This window comes from Natrix helvetica (assembly GCF_964273705.1).
Source record: "Natrix helvetica genome assembly, chromosome: 11".
NCBI classification, from domain to species: domain Eukaryota; kingdom Metazoa; phylum Chordata; class Lepidosauria; order Squamata; family Natricidae; genus Natrix; species Natrix helvetica.
In genome coordinates, this window is record NC_138562.1 from 10,697,084 (window position 1) to 10,713,410 (window position 16,327).

Below are 16,327 nucleotides of genomic sequence, written 5' to 3' on the forward strand. Positions count from 1 at the left end.
AATTCTAGGTCTCCCTTAGGCATGAGAGCAAATGGGATGACTGGTCCAGTCGCTCTCTCGCTTTCTCTCTCTGTCCAATCTAATTCACAGGGTTGTGGAAGGAAAAAGAGGAGATGGCAGGAGAACCAGGAGTATTTTCACCACACTGAATTATATGTAAAACTGGCAACCAGCAATGGTTGTAATACAGGGGTGTCCAAACTTGGGAACTTTTAAGACTTGTGGACTTCAACTCCCAGAATTCCCCAGGGGAATTCTGGGAGTTGAAGTCCACAAGTCTTAAAGTTCCCAAGTTTGGACACCCCTGTTGTAATAGTACAATTCCCAATTACAGTAGAACCTCCAGTCACAGCCATAATTCTTTCCATGACTTTGGTGGCGAACCAATTTGGTAGTGACCTGAATTTTGAAAATTTGGCACTTACCCACATACCCCCCCCCCAAAAAAAAAAATGGTGCGGAAGGGGAAAATCAGCCGCAGAAAAACAATGTGAATTTTTTGATGGGAACCCAATTTGGTTGTGGTCAGTAGAGTTCCTGACCAGAGATTCTATTGTATCTTTCAGTATTTTAAGTAAACGTTGGGCAGTACGAAGAAGAAATCGGGCAAACATACACAGGGATGGATTTGAAACCTAACCATCACAGAACCCACCCCCAGTTTCAGATATCAGTTTCTAAACGTGGATTAGAGACCCTGCAAACGGCCATCTCCCATGTCAGGAGGCCAGGAAGGGTATAAGGCTTGATAATAATAATTAAAAAAATGTGGCTGAGAGATTGATTGGAACCCACAGGAATGCATTCTCCCTTACAGCTGCCAGCTCCGGGATTGACCAAAGCAATCTCAGCTTGACTCCAGCTTAAAATTAGACTAGACAAATTACATAACTTCGTGTCATGACTTCAAATCACTTCATATATATATATATAACCACGTAAGGAAGCCCTCACTATTACCTCCATATTGTAGATCATGGGTGGGTACTGCTCTGAAGCCACATCTCACTCCCTGAAATTATTAAGCAACGCTGTAATTCAAAGCACAAGTCTACAGAATACCAGTATCAGCTGAATCATTTATTTATTTTTGTTTATCGATTCATTCATTTAGTCATTCATTCATATTTCGATAGCCACCCAATCCAATTGACGGCCATTAAATATAGCACCAAGAGTTCATCATCATAAAAGTATCTTTCCCACAACTGAAGGATCTTACACTGAACCCTTGGCACGTTTCTGGTCACTATTCAAACAGTTTTTTAAAAATGAATGAAACCACAAAAGACCCGTGCATATATGGATAAGAACCTGCTCCTTTCCCTAAAAGCATAATTGCTGTTCTCACAGACTGGCCACAAGGCTTCTCTCAATGTGACACCTTGCCTTGGTATATTCCACAAAGCTCACCTGCCATTCATGCTTTGGCAGTTGAGGCAGGACATTAACTCCACCATTTTATTTTATTCCCACAGACACCTGTTTGCCTAACTGCTGCCAACTTTTATGCTTGATTTTGTAAAGCTTCCTTTCTTCTGCCATGTCTTACTTTAGACATATGCGATATGTTAACTATAGGAAAACTTACAATTTTCTTACTACGCTGAGCTGACTAATACAATACAGATTTTGTTTCAAAGTCAAATTAAATAGAATAGAATAGAATAGAATATGAAATGGAATAAGGAATAGAATAGAGTATGAAATGGAATATGGAATATGGAATGGAATAGAGAATAGAATAGAATATGAAATGGAATAAGGAATGGAATAAAGAATAGAACAGAATAGGAATCATGAATAAATAAATAGGTCAGACAATACACAGGGCCTATTTCATACGTTCCCCTAGTGGGAAATGCAAACTCATCTTTACATTTAAATTAAATTGAACTAAGCAGAACTGTTTTCTGAAATACCAAAACCCTGTAATGCTCCCATGTTCAAAGCACTGATCAGTTACTACGGCTGCAGAAGACTAGCATGGTTGGAATAATGTGTGCCCTTACAAGAGGTGTTGCTTAATCCCTTAATTCCTAGAGAGATAATTAGTGCAGCAGCCTAGATGTAACCTTCTGACAGATATTAATTGCCACCGGCATAATATTCTAATCCAGTCTTTCTCAACCTCGGCAACTACTCCCAGAAATTTCTCAGCCAGCATGCTTTAAGATGTTGTGGATTTCAACTCCCAGAATCCCCCAGTCAAATTGCTGGTTGAGGAATTTGGGAGTTGAGGTCTACAGAATTTTGGGTCTCCAAGGTTGAAAAAAAGGGCACTAATCCATGGCTTTAAAAAAACATGTTTGGTTGAATGAAATCAGCTGTCTGGCTTCCTATGTACAACACTTATATGGAAAACCTTTTCATTGGGTTCACACAACTGAGCCAATAAACTGTTATATTTTTTTTCTTATGGCATTTTATAGCATGAGAAGCACTGATGCAGAGACAGAAATAACTTTTAAAAATAGACAAAGCCTATTTCGGTATTATTTTAAGCAGACAAACTCCAGGCAGATGACTCAAAAAACTACTTCGTTGCTTCTCCCCTGCTCCAACTCATTCTTTTGACAGATCCCATAAGATACGTTTGCAAACTACTTTTTTTTAAGTAAAAGAACCGGCTATCTGCATGAAAAGCAAGCGCCGGACCGACAGCAAAGGTATTTTGGACCTCGCCGGCCGCCTTCTCTCCCCCCCCCCATCCACTCTTGCCCAAATCGACTTTACGTACAAAAAAAAGAGGCGAAAGTACGTAAAGCGAGGGCAGTCCGGCGACAGGGCGCTCTTCTGCGCAGGCGCAGCCTTCCCTCGCGCTCCAGCCGTCTCTTGCCGCAGATCGAGCGAGGCGAGCGGCACGCATGCGCGTCCCGAGTTATGCTCCGCGAGCTCCGGACTGAAGCCCCGAAACTCGTCAATTCTTTCTCTTTTTATTTTTTTCCCCTTTCTCCGTCGGCCTCTTGCCCGCCAAGCCGTAAAGCGAGGAAGGGCCGTTCTCGAAGCCACCCCCCCCCTCAGGAAGGCATGGCGGGAAGGCCGCCCCCTCCCCCACCGTCGCCCCTCCCCCCTCCGGGGCCGCGCGCCCTCCCCGCCCCTCTTCCCTCCCGGCTCGCCAGCCCACCCCCCTTCTACCGGACCAACCGTGCTCTGTGGGGCGGGCGGGGCGGCCACGGGGGGCCCCAGGGCTCCGAATTCAGCCGGTTTCGGCTGGGTCGGTCCCGGCGTCACACAATGAAATCAGCGCCTCCGATCATTAATTCTCATCATGATCGTGACGTCAGCGTAGACAGCGGCCAATCGCCGCTCGAGATCAGCGCCGGCCGGGACAGTCGCTGCCCCCGCCTCTCAGCCTCGGGGGGGAGAGAGGCTCTTGCGAGGAACAGCCCCGGCTTGGAAGGGTGGCGCGTGCGCGCGCGGCGGGAAAGGGGGGGGGGGTGTCCCGCGCGCCCGCTTCGAAGGAACAGCGGCGGCGGCGGCTTCTGCGGAGGGGGCGATGGTCGGCCGGCAACAGCCAGCCAAGTCAGCCAGCCTGGCTGGAGGGGGGCACGGAGGAGTGGCACGTTCCGGGAACGGCGGCGCGGGGCTCGAGTTTGCCAGGCTTTTCCTGGGATTTGCAAAAGGGGGAAAGGGAAGGGGGGGTCTCCAGGGGTGTGTGCAAGGGAGGGAGGGGCTTCCCATCTGCGCCTGTTGGAAGGACTGCGATGGACCCTCTTTGCAAAGAAAAAAGAGCCCAAACGGCCATGCAACGACTTGGGAGCTGGGGAGGGTACGGATTGGATTGGGGTGGGTGGGTGGGTTTCCCCTTCGTTGGGCTGCTAAAATTAGCCGGGGAGCTTGCCCGGCTAACCGTCCCACAGAAGAAGAAAAAGCCTGAGCGCTCCTGAATTGCATTTTTTTTCTAAAGCACCAAAACTAAAGTTTTGGTCCCCACACAATAAAAAAGATGTTGAGACTGTAGAAAGAGTGCAGAGAAGAGCAACCAGGATGATTAGGGGACTGGAGGCTAAAACATACACGGAACGGTTGCAGCAACTAGGCATGGCTAGTCTAGTGAAGAGAAGGACCAGGGGAGACATCAGAGGAGTCTTTGACAATATTTGACAGGCTGCCACAGAGAGGAGGGGGTCAAGCTATTTCCCAAGGCACCCGAGGGCCAGAGAAGGAACAATGGATGGAAATTGAACAAGGAGAGATTCAACCTAGAAATAAGGAGGAACTTTCTGACAGTGAGAACAATCCACCCATGGAACAGAAGTTGCCTTAAGAAGTTGTGGGAGCTTCATCACTGGAGACTTTCAAGAAGAGACTGGACAGAAATCTGTCAGAAATGGTGTAGGGTCTCCTGCTTGAGTGTGTGTAGGGGGGTTGGACTAGATGACCTACAAGGTCCCTCCCAACCCTGTTAATCTGCATCCACCACTTCGTTCTTCTGTTGCATATGCAGGAGCTGGATGTGTGCAGGATTTAGAAAGGGGGTATTGGCGAGGGGGTGGGGGAGAAGACATAAGAGAGCTTGGTTATGCAAGTTTATCTGTGAGTGAGATGCCCTCCAACTGCCATCTTTCGTTTGCCATTCAAGTGAATGGCTGTAGTGTTAAAAACCGATCCCAAAGGTGCTTTTTTTCCCCAAGAGGCAACTGGACTTTCTGGTTTTTCTTTGAAGACATTTCGCTTCTTCTCCAAGAAGCTTCTTCAGCACTGACTGGATGGTGGGGAATGGAAGGATTTCTTGCAGACATTCTTCCATTCCCCACCAGTTGCCTCTTGAAAAAGGTATAATAATCAGAATAACAATTCTAGACCCTCATGTCAACCTTGGTTACTGAGTGACTGTCTGGACAAGCTATATGCCATATTTTATTTCATAGCTTTCCTCGTGATTCGGATGCTCTTAATTTGTCCTCATAATAAGATCTGGAGGATCAGCTCCATTGTAACTGGTCGACTAATAAATTCAGTTAAATACCAACTGTGTGATGGTGTTAAAAGTGGTGATTCCTTTCCTAATCAGCATTGTACAGTATTTAAGCACTTTTATCCCAACTTTTATAAAAGGTTCTTGCCTTGAGATGAAATAAAATCTGCGTATATTTACATGAATCTAAAATACAGCAAAGAGCTCGGACTACTCTTGAAATGTATGAGGAATTTTCTCCAATAAATTACACAGTAATTACAAATGAGATGGAACGTATTTTTAATATAATTTTAGTTATTGCTAAGAAAATTGTTTCGTGTTTATGCATATATATTTTTGTGTGAAATGAATTGGAATTGTCCCTACGGCATAACTATGTCTTCCGGTTAGTTATTATTATTCTTTTTTGAAGTATTTATTTCTATCCATAAAAGCATTCAAAGTCCTCAGAATGCAAGCAAGACCAGAAATGCTGTAAAACATACCTAAATAAATCAAATTAAAAAATAGTCATATCTAAAATGCACTCAGTTGCTCAGGAAATTCAGTGTGCAAACTATCAAGTTGGCCAAAATTCAAGAGGGAGAAAAAGGAAAATGCAGGATGTATTGTTCCCTGAATGTGCATTCAGAAGCAAAAATTAGGAATCTTTAAGAGCATCCACTTTTGGAAAACAAATAACATAGAACTGAGAAAGCACTTCTTTTTGTTTGTCATTATCACAATTCTGACCCATAAAGCAAGTTCATTTGGGGGAAAAAATATTTTAAAACAAAAGCTTTTGGTTTAAGAGAAGGTGAAAAGTAATCAGCACCATAACCAAAAGAAATTACTTCATTCAATGCCTGAAGCTAAACCCTGTATATTTCCCAGGCATCTCCAATTCTCCAAAATTTGAAGTTGAGTCAAGAAGGTGAGAGTTGTAGATTGGTGATAACATTTTTCCCACCACGTGTATTGCAACGTGTAATACTTTAAGATAATTCAGGAAGGTTTTAATTATTATTTTTGACTTGTCAGTAAAATTTTCTGTAACTTTAAAAGCATGTAAGTTCTTTGCCTAACAAAATTAGGTCATTTAAAATTATAATCTAGTGCAAGAATGCAATCTTTAGGAAACGGGGTCAACTTTTTCTCCAGCAAGATCAAATGTAGGAGGGCAGCTGTTTCTTTCTTCGGGATTTCACTAAAACAAAAGTGAATTCAACTGCACGTTCCCTTGTTGGGAATATAATATGCAAATGTAATATCCAGGGAGAATTTATTAAGCAAGAAAATAGTTAAAATCTGAGTTATGCTTATCTTTGAACGCTTGCATGGATAGCCATACGTATGCATTGCAGATTATACCACTGTAAAATGGAACCATCATAACCATTTGAAATACGCTGGGATTAATAATAAACATCTCTGAGAAATGAGAAACATTTTATTGAAAGGACTGACATAACCAGTAGAGAAGCTTGAAAACTAGGAAAACCTCCAGCAATAGGGCAAGAATGTTTTTCCCTAGTCTGGTGCCTTTCCAAATTCCTGGAATTCTAACTCCAAATATGGGAGATGAGAGCATTTAAATTGTTTTGCAGAACATAAAAGAGGACAAGTTGCCAAAAACAATCACAGATTGATTGATTGATTGATTGATTTTACACGACACCCAACTTCCAGAAACTCTGGCTAGTTTACCGAAGAATGAAAATGTCTAGAAACAAGGAAACAACAAAGAAACGACAAAAGATTTCACAAGGAAGTGGAGGCAGAAGTAAACTGAAGCAGCATGATCTTGAGTGAGTTTCAAATGAGTTGGAAAACAACGAATGGTCAAAAGTTTTGTGGAGCACATACGTTTGAGGAGATGTTTGCCTTAACAGCCATCATCCTAGAATAGAAAGTGGGATGATAGAAGAATAGAAATAAGGATTACATAGGAGCCAAAAAGGGTTGTTGGTCCAGAAGGCGATTCAGGATGAGGAAACCCAAAGCAGGAACTTTGAGAAGTGGTAAAGGATAACAAAATAACAGAGTTGGAAGGGACCTTGTAGGTCTTCTAGTCCAATCCCCTTCCTCAATCAGGAAACCCTATAGCACTCCAGACAAATGGTCCTCCAATCTCTTCTTAAAAGATGTCCGACAGGGCTTCCTTATGATCAAGAATGCAGTCTGAAAAACAATGAATGGAGTCACATCACAAATTGCATAAATCCATCATGTTCCACTCTTTAAAAGAGAACATTCACAGTTCAGAGGGTTAACAGGCATTATTTAAACATACTGATTGTGGTGATAGAGTTCATTAAACAAAGTATACTAGGTTGAATAACGGATCGCTCAAACCTGTAAATTATCAGCTTTGGAGAGTAATTGAAAAGGGTAGTTTTTAATCAGCAGATTTAGGGATTTATGTTTGTGTGTGAAGTGACTTGATGCTTTTACTGTCAAAACTATCATTATTTTTAAGTACATAATTGCATATTTTTTGTTAAGCAATAATCTTACTGTTTTAATAATTTTTGAGCAGCTGTCAATAGCCCAGAATTCATGCTTAACCACTGGGACATGTTGGTAATGAATTCCTAAGGTATAAAGAATCCAGAAGGCAAGGTGCTTGCATTGTGATTAGAGACAATAATCTCAGTATAGTATTGTTATTTTTTATTTACAGTATTGCGAATAACTGCAATGCTAGCTGTAGCACTGTTGAATGTTAGTTGATCAGTTTTCTCACTACTTTGAAATTATTAATCTATAACTACAAATATCTTTAGGAACCGAATAGCATAACACTTCACAAACAATACAGTTTGAAAGGTCTTATTTCCTAAATAGTTTTTCTGAGTGGAAACAAACGAGATCTGTATAAAATAGCATGCCATCTACTGGTAAAGTGGGCATTATCAAGTATTTAAAACAATATAACTTTCATTTTCCTGCTATTGCATTTGATCTTCCTGCTTGCTTTTCTTTTTCCTTTTTTAAACATTCTGTGTTAAATACTTTTAAAATCTATTGCGTGTTACTAAAAATGGCAAGGCTTACTTTTGCAAAGAATGGGAAGGAAGGCAGAGGGAATTTGCATACGTCTCATTTGATTCAGTGGATTTCTCTGCATACCAAAATTTCAGCGAAACCTTTTTTTAAAATGCAAATCTTCTCTTACATAAAATCAATTTTGCATAGCCCAATTACCGAGAGAACCTTTGATGGAGATTATGCAGTAAATAATGTGGGAGGGAGAAGGTTTTGTTTGGTTTAACAATTTAACATGTTGAGAACATTTCTAAATGCTTCCTCACGAAGGAATAAAGAATTTGATTTCCTTCAGTGTCAACCATTACGGTTCCTACTCTATGATTACATTGTTCTGATTCAATAGGTAGTTTAGATTTTGGAGTATATCCATTTCTTTACGGGCTAATATATCCAATATCTGATCCATTTTCCTATAGAAAATAGATTTAGATTTCCTGTAGGAGCTTGTTCGAAAGATGCTTTTTCAAAAGGCAACTGGACTTTGTTTTTTTTTTCCCTCGTGAAGACATTTCACTTATCATCCAAGAAGCTTCTTCAGTTCTGAACTGAACAGAACTGAAGAAACCTTTTGGATGAGAAGCAAAATGTCTTCAAGGAAAAAAACAAAGTCCAGTTGCCTTTTGAAAAAGCAGCTTTGGGGCAATCATGCCCTGGATGACTGAGAATCTACAGGTAGGTAGGAGTTTGGTTACAATTTTAGGGGAAATGGTTTGGCATTTGGAATGAGGTGTAATGAGAACGCCTTTTACCCAGATTGAAATACTGTAGTATCAGAAAGCTGTTGAGAGCCGTAGAGTTGGATAGTGCAATGAAAAGTGAATCTCTACCTTTTAAACTGAGGTTGAAGAACTTTAGCTAAGAGTTTTCCAAGTTCAGGAAAAGCTGTCCCATAAATCCGTTCTTTTGTATCACAGAGTGGAATTAGATCTAAAAATCAAGTGGTAAGGAAGCTCGATCCTAGAATAACAGAGTTCGAAAGGACCTTGAAGTTCTTCTAATCCAACCCTTTGCTCAAGCAAGTGACCCTCTACCATTCCAGACAGGTGGTCACAACTTCTGAAGGCAAGCTGTCCCACTGGTTTAATGTTCTCACTGTCAGGAAATTTCTCTTTAGTTCTAGGTTGGTTCTCGCCTTGATTAGTTTCCATCCATTTCTTCTTGTCTTCCCTTTGGAGGGGCTTTGGAGAATAGGTTGGCCATTTGTGGCAGCCCCTCAAATATTGGAACACTGCTCTCATGTCATTCCTTGTCCCTTTTTCACTAGCCGTACCCAATTCCTGCAACCATTCTTCATATGTTTTAGCCTCTTTTTTGCTCTTCTCTGCACTCTTTCCAAAGTCTCAACATCCTTTTTACAACATGGTGGCCAAAACTGGATGCAGCATTCCTGGCGTGGTCTACAGGTGTGTAGAAATGGTGACAAGTGGCTGTTTTCACACAGGAGCAAGATGTAACCCTTTAAGGGGTTGAATTTGTTCTACTTCAACAGATAACTGGCGTGAACCAAAGTCTTCCAATATGCTTCTCTTGGCGAGTGATTTTCAGCTCTATTAAAATATTGTTGTGGCCTGCCAGCAGCCAATAGAACTGGCAGCAGATTCAGAGAGTGAGGAGGTTGGAGAGGAACATGGGCCAGTCCTGGAGTCTGGGGAAGGCTCTGATGAGGGCTCTGTGTCGGAGGCAGAGAGGGGCCAGGGCCATATGCCAGTTATCAGCTGCCTTCAGAGTCAGACATCAGTGGGGCAGATGAACAGCTGGAGCCTGTTCCCAGTGTGGGCATGCGCAGAGTTGCCAGACGAAGGGAACAGCTAAAGAACAGGGGTCGACTTGGGAGTAAGGCCACAGGTGGACGATGAATGGCCCCTCCCAGAGGAAATAAAAGAGGAGCGAAAGGGGAGTGGAGTTTTCAGGAGACAATTAATTTGCTTAATTGGCTCGTGACCCTCCAAGACTCCTTGTCAAGTTTCAGCTCTCCCAGCCACATGACTGTAAATCCTCCTTTGAAAGATTTGCTGGATGTGAATGAGCAGAATTCACAGTAAATTAATAAAAGGAGTTTGCTTCATGCTCTTGGGGAGCCTAGGTTAGAACACCTATCCTAATAGAGACCCATTGGAAAAAATCTAGTCAACAGAAAGAAAAAAAATCAATGCATATGTTTAATTTATTAAATATATTGTTAGGTGAAGACAGTGTCTTAGGGCGATTTCTTGAGAATATTTATGGAGGTAATTGATAATTGCTTGGCTAGAGGAAAATACTCACATCTTTTAAACCAGGAGTCTTAGGGCTGCTTAATAAAAGAGAGAAAAAGAGTTTGCCAAGAGAAGATTGCTCATTATCAGAACCTGCTCTTTCCATTGTTAGAAGCTCATTGCAATACAATATTGGTGTTCGCAAAGTCAGTTTTCTGAAGTGCCATTAGTATCTTTGCAATAGCCATAAAGAGAAGCTTTTGACAATGCGTTATCGCATTGTTTTCCTCTGGTAATGACCATGTCATCTTTTTCTCTTTTTTAAAACAATTGTTCAGCAGACTCGATTCATGCTGAGACATTTTTATCTTTTTTATGTAAAGGAGCTGTTTGGCTGCACTTTTCCAGGTTCATGCCCCATGTGCAGCCACATATTTTATAGTTCGTACGTTGTTCAGTGTCTCCTTTTCCTTTAGGTATATTTTGGTTTGCCTTAAAATGAGATGACATCTTGGGGTAAGGGGAAGAATTTTGAACTTTGCCAAAAATGATACAATTGTAATTGCCTTTCTTGATCTCCAATTAGGATGCAATTATTAAGACAGCTTCTCCACTTCAAAAATTTGGATAATCAGAATTTTTTTTTTCAACCGGACAAAATCTTCTGCTCCTACTGCAAATGGCTAGTGCCTGTTCTTGATCCTAATGGAAGAGTATATGAATACTCATACAAATATGAACCTAGCAGTTTGAAAGCACGTAAAAAATGCAAGTAGAAAAATAGGCTCCACCTTTGGTGGGAGGGTAACAGCGTTCCGTGCACCTTCGGCGTTGTGTCATGCCAGCCACATGACCACGGAGACGTCTTCAGACAGCACTGGCTCTTCGGCTTTGAAACGGAGATGAACACCGCCCCCTAGAGTCAGGAATGACTAGCATATATGTGCGAGGGAAACTTTACCTTTAGAATTAGCTCACCTAGTTGTGATTCCTATCTGGTTTGCCCTGTGAGGTTAACATCCATCTTGCTGTCCTTGAGATTTATTTATTTTAATTATTTTCTTGGTTTTGCTCTTGAATTTTCCTTTGCAAACTAAAGCCATAAACACCAACCTATTAAAACACCGATCATTTTTAATCCTTATGACCCTTTCAGGTTTGACCCTTTTGAGGTTTCTCCTTTATTATTAACAAGATTTTTTTAAAAAAATTTCCCAAGATATATGGTCCCTACTAGGTACATGTGTTATGCAAGAGCAAATGCATGCTGAATGAATGTGGAATGAACAAAAACATCACTTTTAAGACATGATGTGTGTTTATTTGGTTACAAAAAGGAAATAAATGAGAATTGAATTGAAGATAAAGGTTCCCCTCACACATATGTGCTAGTCCTTCCCGACTCTAGGGGGCGGTGCTCATCTCCATTTCAAAGCCAAAGAGCCAGACATCTCCGTGGTCATGTGGCCGGCATGAGTAAACCCCGAAGGCACACAGAATGCTGTTGCCTTCCCACCAAAGGTGGTTCTTTTTTTCCTACTTGCATTTTTACATTGCTTTCGAACTGCTAGGTTGGCAGAAGCTGGGACAAGTAATGGGAGCTCACTCCGTTACGCGATGCTGGGGTTTTGAACCACCAAACTGCCAACCTTTCTGATTGACCAGCTCAGCATCTTAGCTACTGAGCCTCTTAACAGGATTGTTAAGAGAATTGAATTGCAAAATGCATAATATGAAGGAAGAGTGAAGGAAATTGGCAAGATCATCCTTGGAAGGTGAGAAGTGGAGGAATCGATGTGGCCATCGCAAACACCAAGGCCACCTTTGAAGCTGATGTGCAACTGCTGTCACACTTCAAGGAGAGGGTGTTAGTACATGTGAAGCACTCATCATTTTCAAAACCAACATCTCAGAGTTGAACTGTGGGGTCCTTGGTGCTCTCTGAGCGTGGTCCTTTTCTTGCAGACGTTTCATTATCAAACTAGGTAACATCACCAGTGCTGGCTCATTTGTCCTAGGACTGATGATGTCACCTAGTTTCGTAATAAAACATCTGCAAGAAAATCACCAGGCTCAGAGAGCATCAAGGATCCCACCTTCCAAAATCCTTTGTACAACTTTGAGAGTAACCTGGACATCATTCTGTGATGCAAACGGTGTCCTCTGTGTATACAAAGACATGAGCCATGGGCTGCAGCTGCCAAAACAGTCAACACAGTTCTAGGCTGCATAAACAGAGGGATAGAATCAAGATCACGTGAAGTGTTAATACCACTTTATAATGCTTTGGTAAAGCCACACTTGGAATACTGCATTCAGTTTTGGTCACCACGATGTAGAAAAGATGTGGAGACTCTAGAAAGAGTGCAGAGAAGAGCAACAAAGAGGATTAGGGGACAGGAGGCTAAAACATATGAAGAACGGTTGCAGGAACTGTGTATGTCTAGTTTAATGAAAAGAAAGACCAGGGGAGACATGATAGCAGTCTTCCAATATCTCAGGGGTTGCCACAAAGAAGAGGGAGTCGAACTATTCTCCAAGGTACCTGAGGGTAGAACAAGAAGCAATGAGTGGACACTAATCAAGGAGAGAAGCAACTTAGAACTGAGGAGAAACTTCCTGACAGTTAGAACAATTAATCAGTGGAACAACTTTCCTCCAGAAGTTGTGAATGCTCCAACACTGGATGTTTTTAAGAAGATGCTGGATAACCATTTGTCTGAAGTAATGTAGGGTTTCCTACCTGAGCAGGGGGTTGGACTAGAAGACCTCCAAGATTCCTTCCAACTCTGTTATTCTATATACATGCCACAAAACCTTTTGAATTGTAAGTATATAAACCCAGAATTATCCTATGTTAAAAAATACAATATGTTTGGGAAGAAGCTGACCAAGAAAAGCAACGTGAACAGGGTAAACATCCAGAAAACATCCTCCTTCGATATCTAATGCATCTCATCAGCCAAGCTTCCTAGTAACTGATGAATTTGCTTTCTTGCTGCCTGCATTAGTATAATTGTCTGGGCTTTAGAATTAATGAAGACTAGTGTATTGATTTAAACCTTTGCTGTCCCTCTGCCTCGGCCATCAACTCTGATTGCATCAACCTTGAAGTTAGAAAAGAAAGATACTCCCAAGAATGCTGGTAATGGCTATTATACTATCATAATTATCTGTAACACTAAAAGCCACACCATATAAAATAATTTTAAACATGCAATTTGATCCTGCAGCAATAACATTTACAGCAAAGGTAAATTCACTCCTTTTAAACATGGTTTGGCGTCTTGGTATTTGGGAAATGCACCTGCTTTTTCACTGCTTTAAATATCTACCTCTGGAAGCGTGCAAAAGATACCATATTTTAATCTGTATCTTGATATATTACCGATACATCTTAACCTACGACTGTAATGGAGTATGGTTATTAACGGTCGTAAGTCGTAACGGTTGTAAATTGGGTCAGTCACATGACGGACTCCATTTTATGACTTGTTTTATGGCAGTTGTAAAGCGAACTCTATGGTGGTTCAATGAACCACTGGTTCGCTATTGCACGGATTTGCTGAAAATAGGATATACCGTATTTTTCAGAGTATAAGACGCACCTTTTCCCCCCAAAAAAGAGGGTGAAAATCTGGGTGCATCTTATACACTGAATGCAGCATTTTTGGCCTCCTGAAACCCTGCCCTCTTTGCAAAAATGGATGTGCAGAGGGTTTGGGAGGCTTGCAAAGTGCTCCTGGGGGCTAGGGAGGGCAAAAAATGAGCATAAACTGGGCCATTTTTAACCCCCCCCCCCGCATCTCCCAGGAGCACTCTGCAAGCCTCCCAAAGCTTCTGCATGCCCTTTTCTCTCTTTTTTTGAAAAAAATTAGGCATGTAGAGGCCTGCAGAGGGCAAAAACTTTTTTTAAAAAAATTTACCCCTTCAAAATCATGTATCTTATAGCCCGGTGCATCTTATAGTCTGAAAAATATGGTAAGTGCCAGTTTTGGGCAAATCTGTTGTAAATTGCAGTCACCTGAACATGGGATGCTTCAAATGGCTGTAAATGTGACTGTTGCCAAGCAACCAAAATCCAATCATGTCAGGGGTGAAATACTACCGGTTCGAACCGGTTCGCTTGAACCAGTAGTAAAAATGTTCGCCCAGACGGTTAGTAAAATAAATGAAACTGGTTCGGGCGAACCGGTTTTCCCGACAATCTGCTGTCCCACGTGATTTATAGCTAATATAAATTGTGCGGCACAGCAGATTCCCCCCCCCCCCCGCTGATCACTTACCTTACCTTTTGGATGCACTGAGCATGTGCAGGAGGAGCTCACATTGCTATTGAACCGGTAGCAAAAGTAAGTGGATTTCACCCCTGAGTCATGTGACCATGGAGGTGGGAGCTGACCATTAGAACTTCAGGACTGGGTCATAAGTAGCTGCAAAGTAGATCTTTGAATGGGACCCAGTCCAAGTTGAAAGACTACTTAGACTGCATATTTTATCCTGCTGCGCATAACCATATGCCTCATTTAAAATGATCATTCCATAAACCTTTCTAAAGTCAAATAAACTATGGTACATTTAGTGAGTTGTGTGACCCAGATCCCCACAAGAGTTTCGGTAAAAATAAGAACCTTCAGTCTTCAATCCCCCCCCAAAAAAAATCCCCCCCCCAAATTCCCTGCTGGGTTTGCAAGTAACCAAAAATAAGCATAAATAAAAATGGTGCGTTTCATGAAATGTTGATTAAAAGCACACTCTCCATCATTTACAGAGAGCATTTCAGGAAAAAAAAATACGGCACGGTTAATATTGAATGAAGCAACATTCTGTATTTATATTGGAGATGAAGGAAGCCGTGCATTAAGAGAGAATATACCCCTTCTTTGATGGCTTCATTCATTCATTATTTATACATTTTATTTCGTTTGTCAAGCATGTACAAGGCAACAGGTCTAAGTATAAATATGGACATGAGCACATGAAATGAGTACAAATAAATCGGGACAGTAGGACAGGAACGGATGGCATGCTGGTGCGCTTATGTGCTCCCCCTTTACGGACCTCTTAGGAATGGGGTGAGGTCCACGGTAGACAGTTTAAGGTTGAAGCTGTGAGGGTTTGAAGATATAACAACGGAGTTGGTAGAGCATTCCAGGCGTTGACCACTCTGTTGCTGAAGTCATATTTTCTGCAATCAAGTTTGAAGCGGTTAACCTTGAGTTTATATTTATTACATACTATTATAATAAATACTATTATTGAGGTTGAAGCTGAAATAGTTGTTGACAGGTAGGATGTTGTAGCAGACAATTTTGTGTACTGTGATTAGTTCATACCGCAGGCGGTGTAGTTGCAGGTTGTCCAAACTCAACATTTTGGGCCTGATGGCGTAAGGGATTCTATTGTGAGTAGAGGAGTGGAGGACTCTTCTCGTGAAATACCTCTGAACCTGCTCAATTGTATTAATGTCTGATATACAGTGTGGATTCCAGGCGGACGAACTATATTTGAGGATTGGTCTGGCAAAGGTTTTGTATGCCCTGGTTTGCAGTACAATGTTACGGGAGAAGAAGCTTCGCAAGATTAGGTTAACAACTCTTAATGCCTTTTTTGGCAATGCTGGTGCAGTGAGCTCTGGGGCTTAGATCATTCGAGATGAGTACTCCTAGGTCCTTGACAGAGTGAGGGTCGTCTACGAGGTCGTATCCGCCCAGCTTGTATTTGGTGTTCTAATTTTTGTTGCCAAGGTGTAAGACAGAGCATTTGTTATGCTAGGCCTTATGCTAGATTTATGCTCGATACTTTTAAAACTGAGTTTCTGTTCCTTGGATGATGGATATTTGTTCATTTGGCTTTCAGGTCAAGGATGTGCCTTTTCCCCTAAGCTAAACATCCTCTCTTGGTCATGGAGAACATGTCAAACTCTCTGCCTCAAAAAAGAAGATGGGACAACATCCAACACTACACTTCATTTCATTTAATTAACATTAAATGCCGTTAAGGGGATTACTCCAGTCATATATTTAAGCATTTTCCGTTATGTCACACTAAAGCTTACAAGGAGATAACAATTTCTGCCTCTTAAGGTTTTTTTGGGGACGCGGTGGCTCAGTGGCTAAGACGCTGAACTTGTCGGTCAGAAAGGTCAGCAGTTCGGCAGTTCGAATCCCTAACGCCA

General features: G+C 41.7%; 1 protein-coding gene across 6 annotated transcripts in view; it reads right to left on the reverse strand.

The window, feature by feature from the left end:
• HDX (highly divergent homeobox) overlaps positions 1-3,319 on the reverse strand; it is a 32,162-nt gene extending 28,843 nt beyond the window's left edge. For 2 of the 6 annotated variants that reach the window (XM_081964098.1, XM_081964101.1), the window contains exons 1-2: positions 3,148-3,319; positions 961-1,012 (exon numbers count right to left, since the gene is read on the reverse strand). In XM_081964098.1, the coding sequence (XP_081820224.1) occupies positions 961-978 (18 nt within the window). In that variant the 5' untranslated portion in view covers positions 979-1,012; positions 3,148-3,319. The remainder of the gene's footprint in view (positions 1-960; positions 1,013-3,147) is intronic. The other 4 variants (XM_081964100.1, XM_081964102.1, XM_081964099.1 and 1 more) reach the window with 3 other exon arrangements.
• Between the last annotated feature and the right edge of the window lie 13,008 nt (positions 3,320-16,327).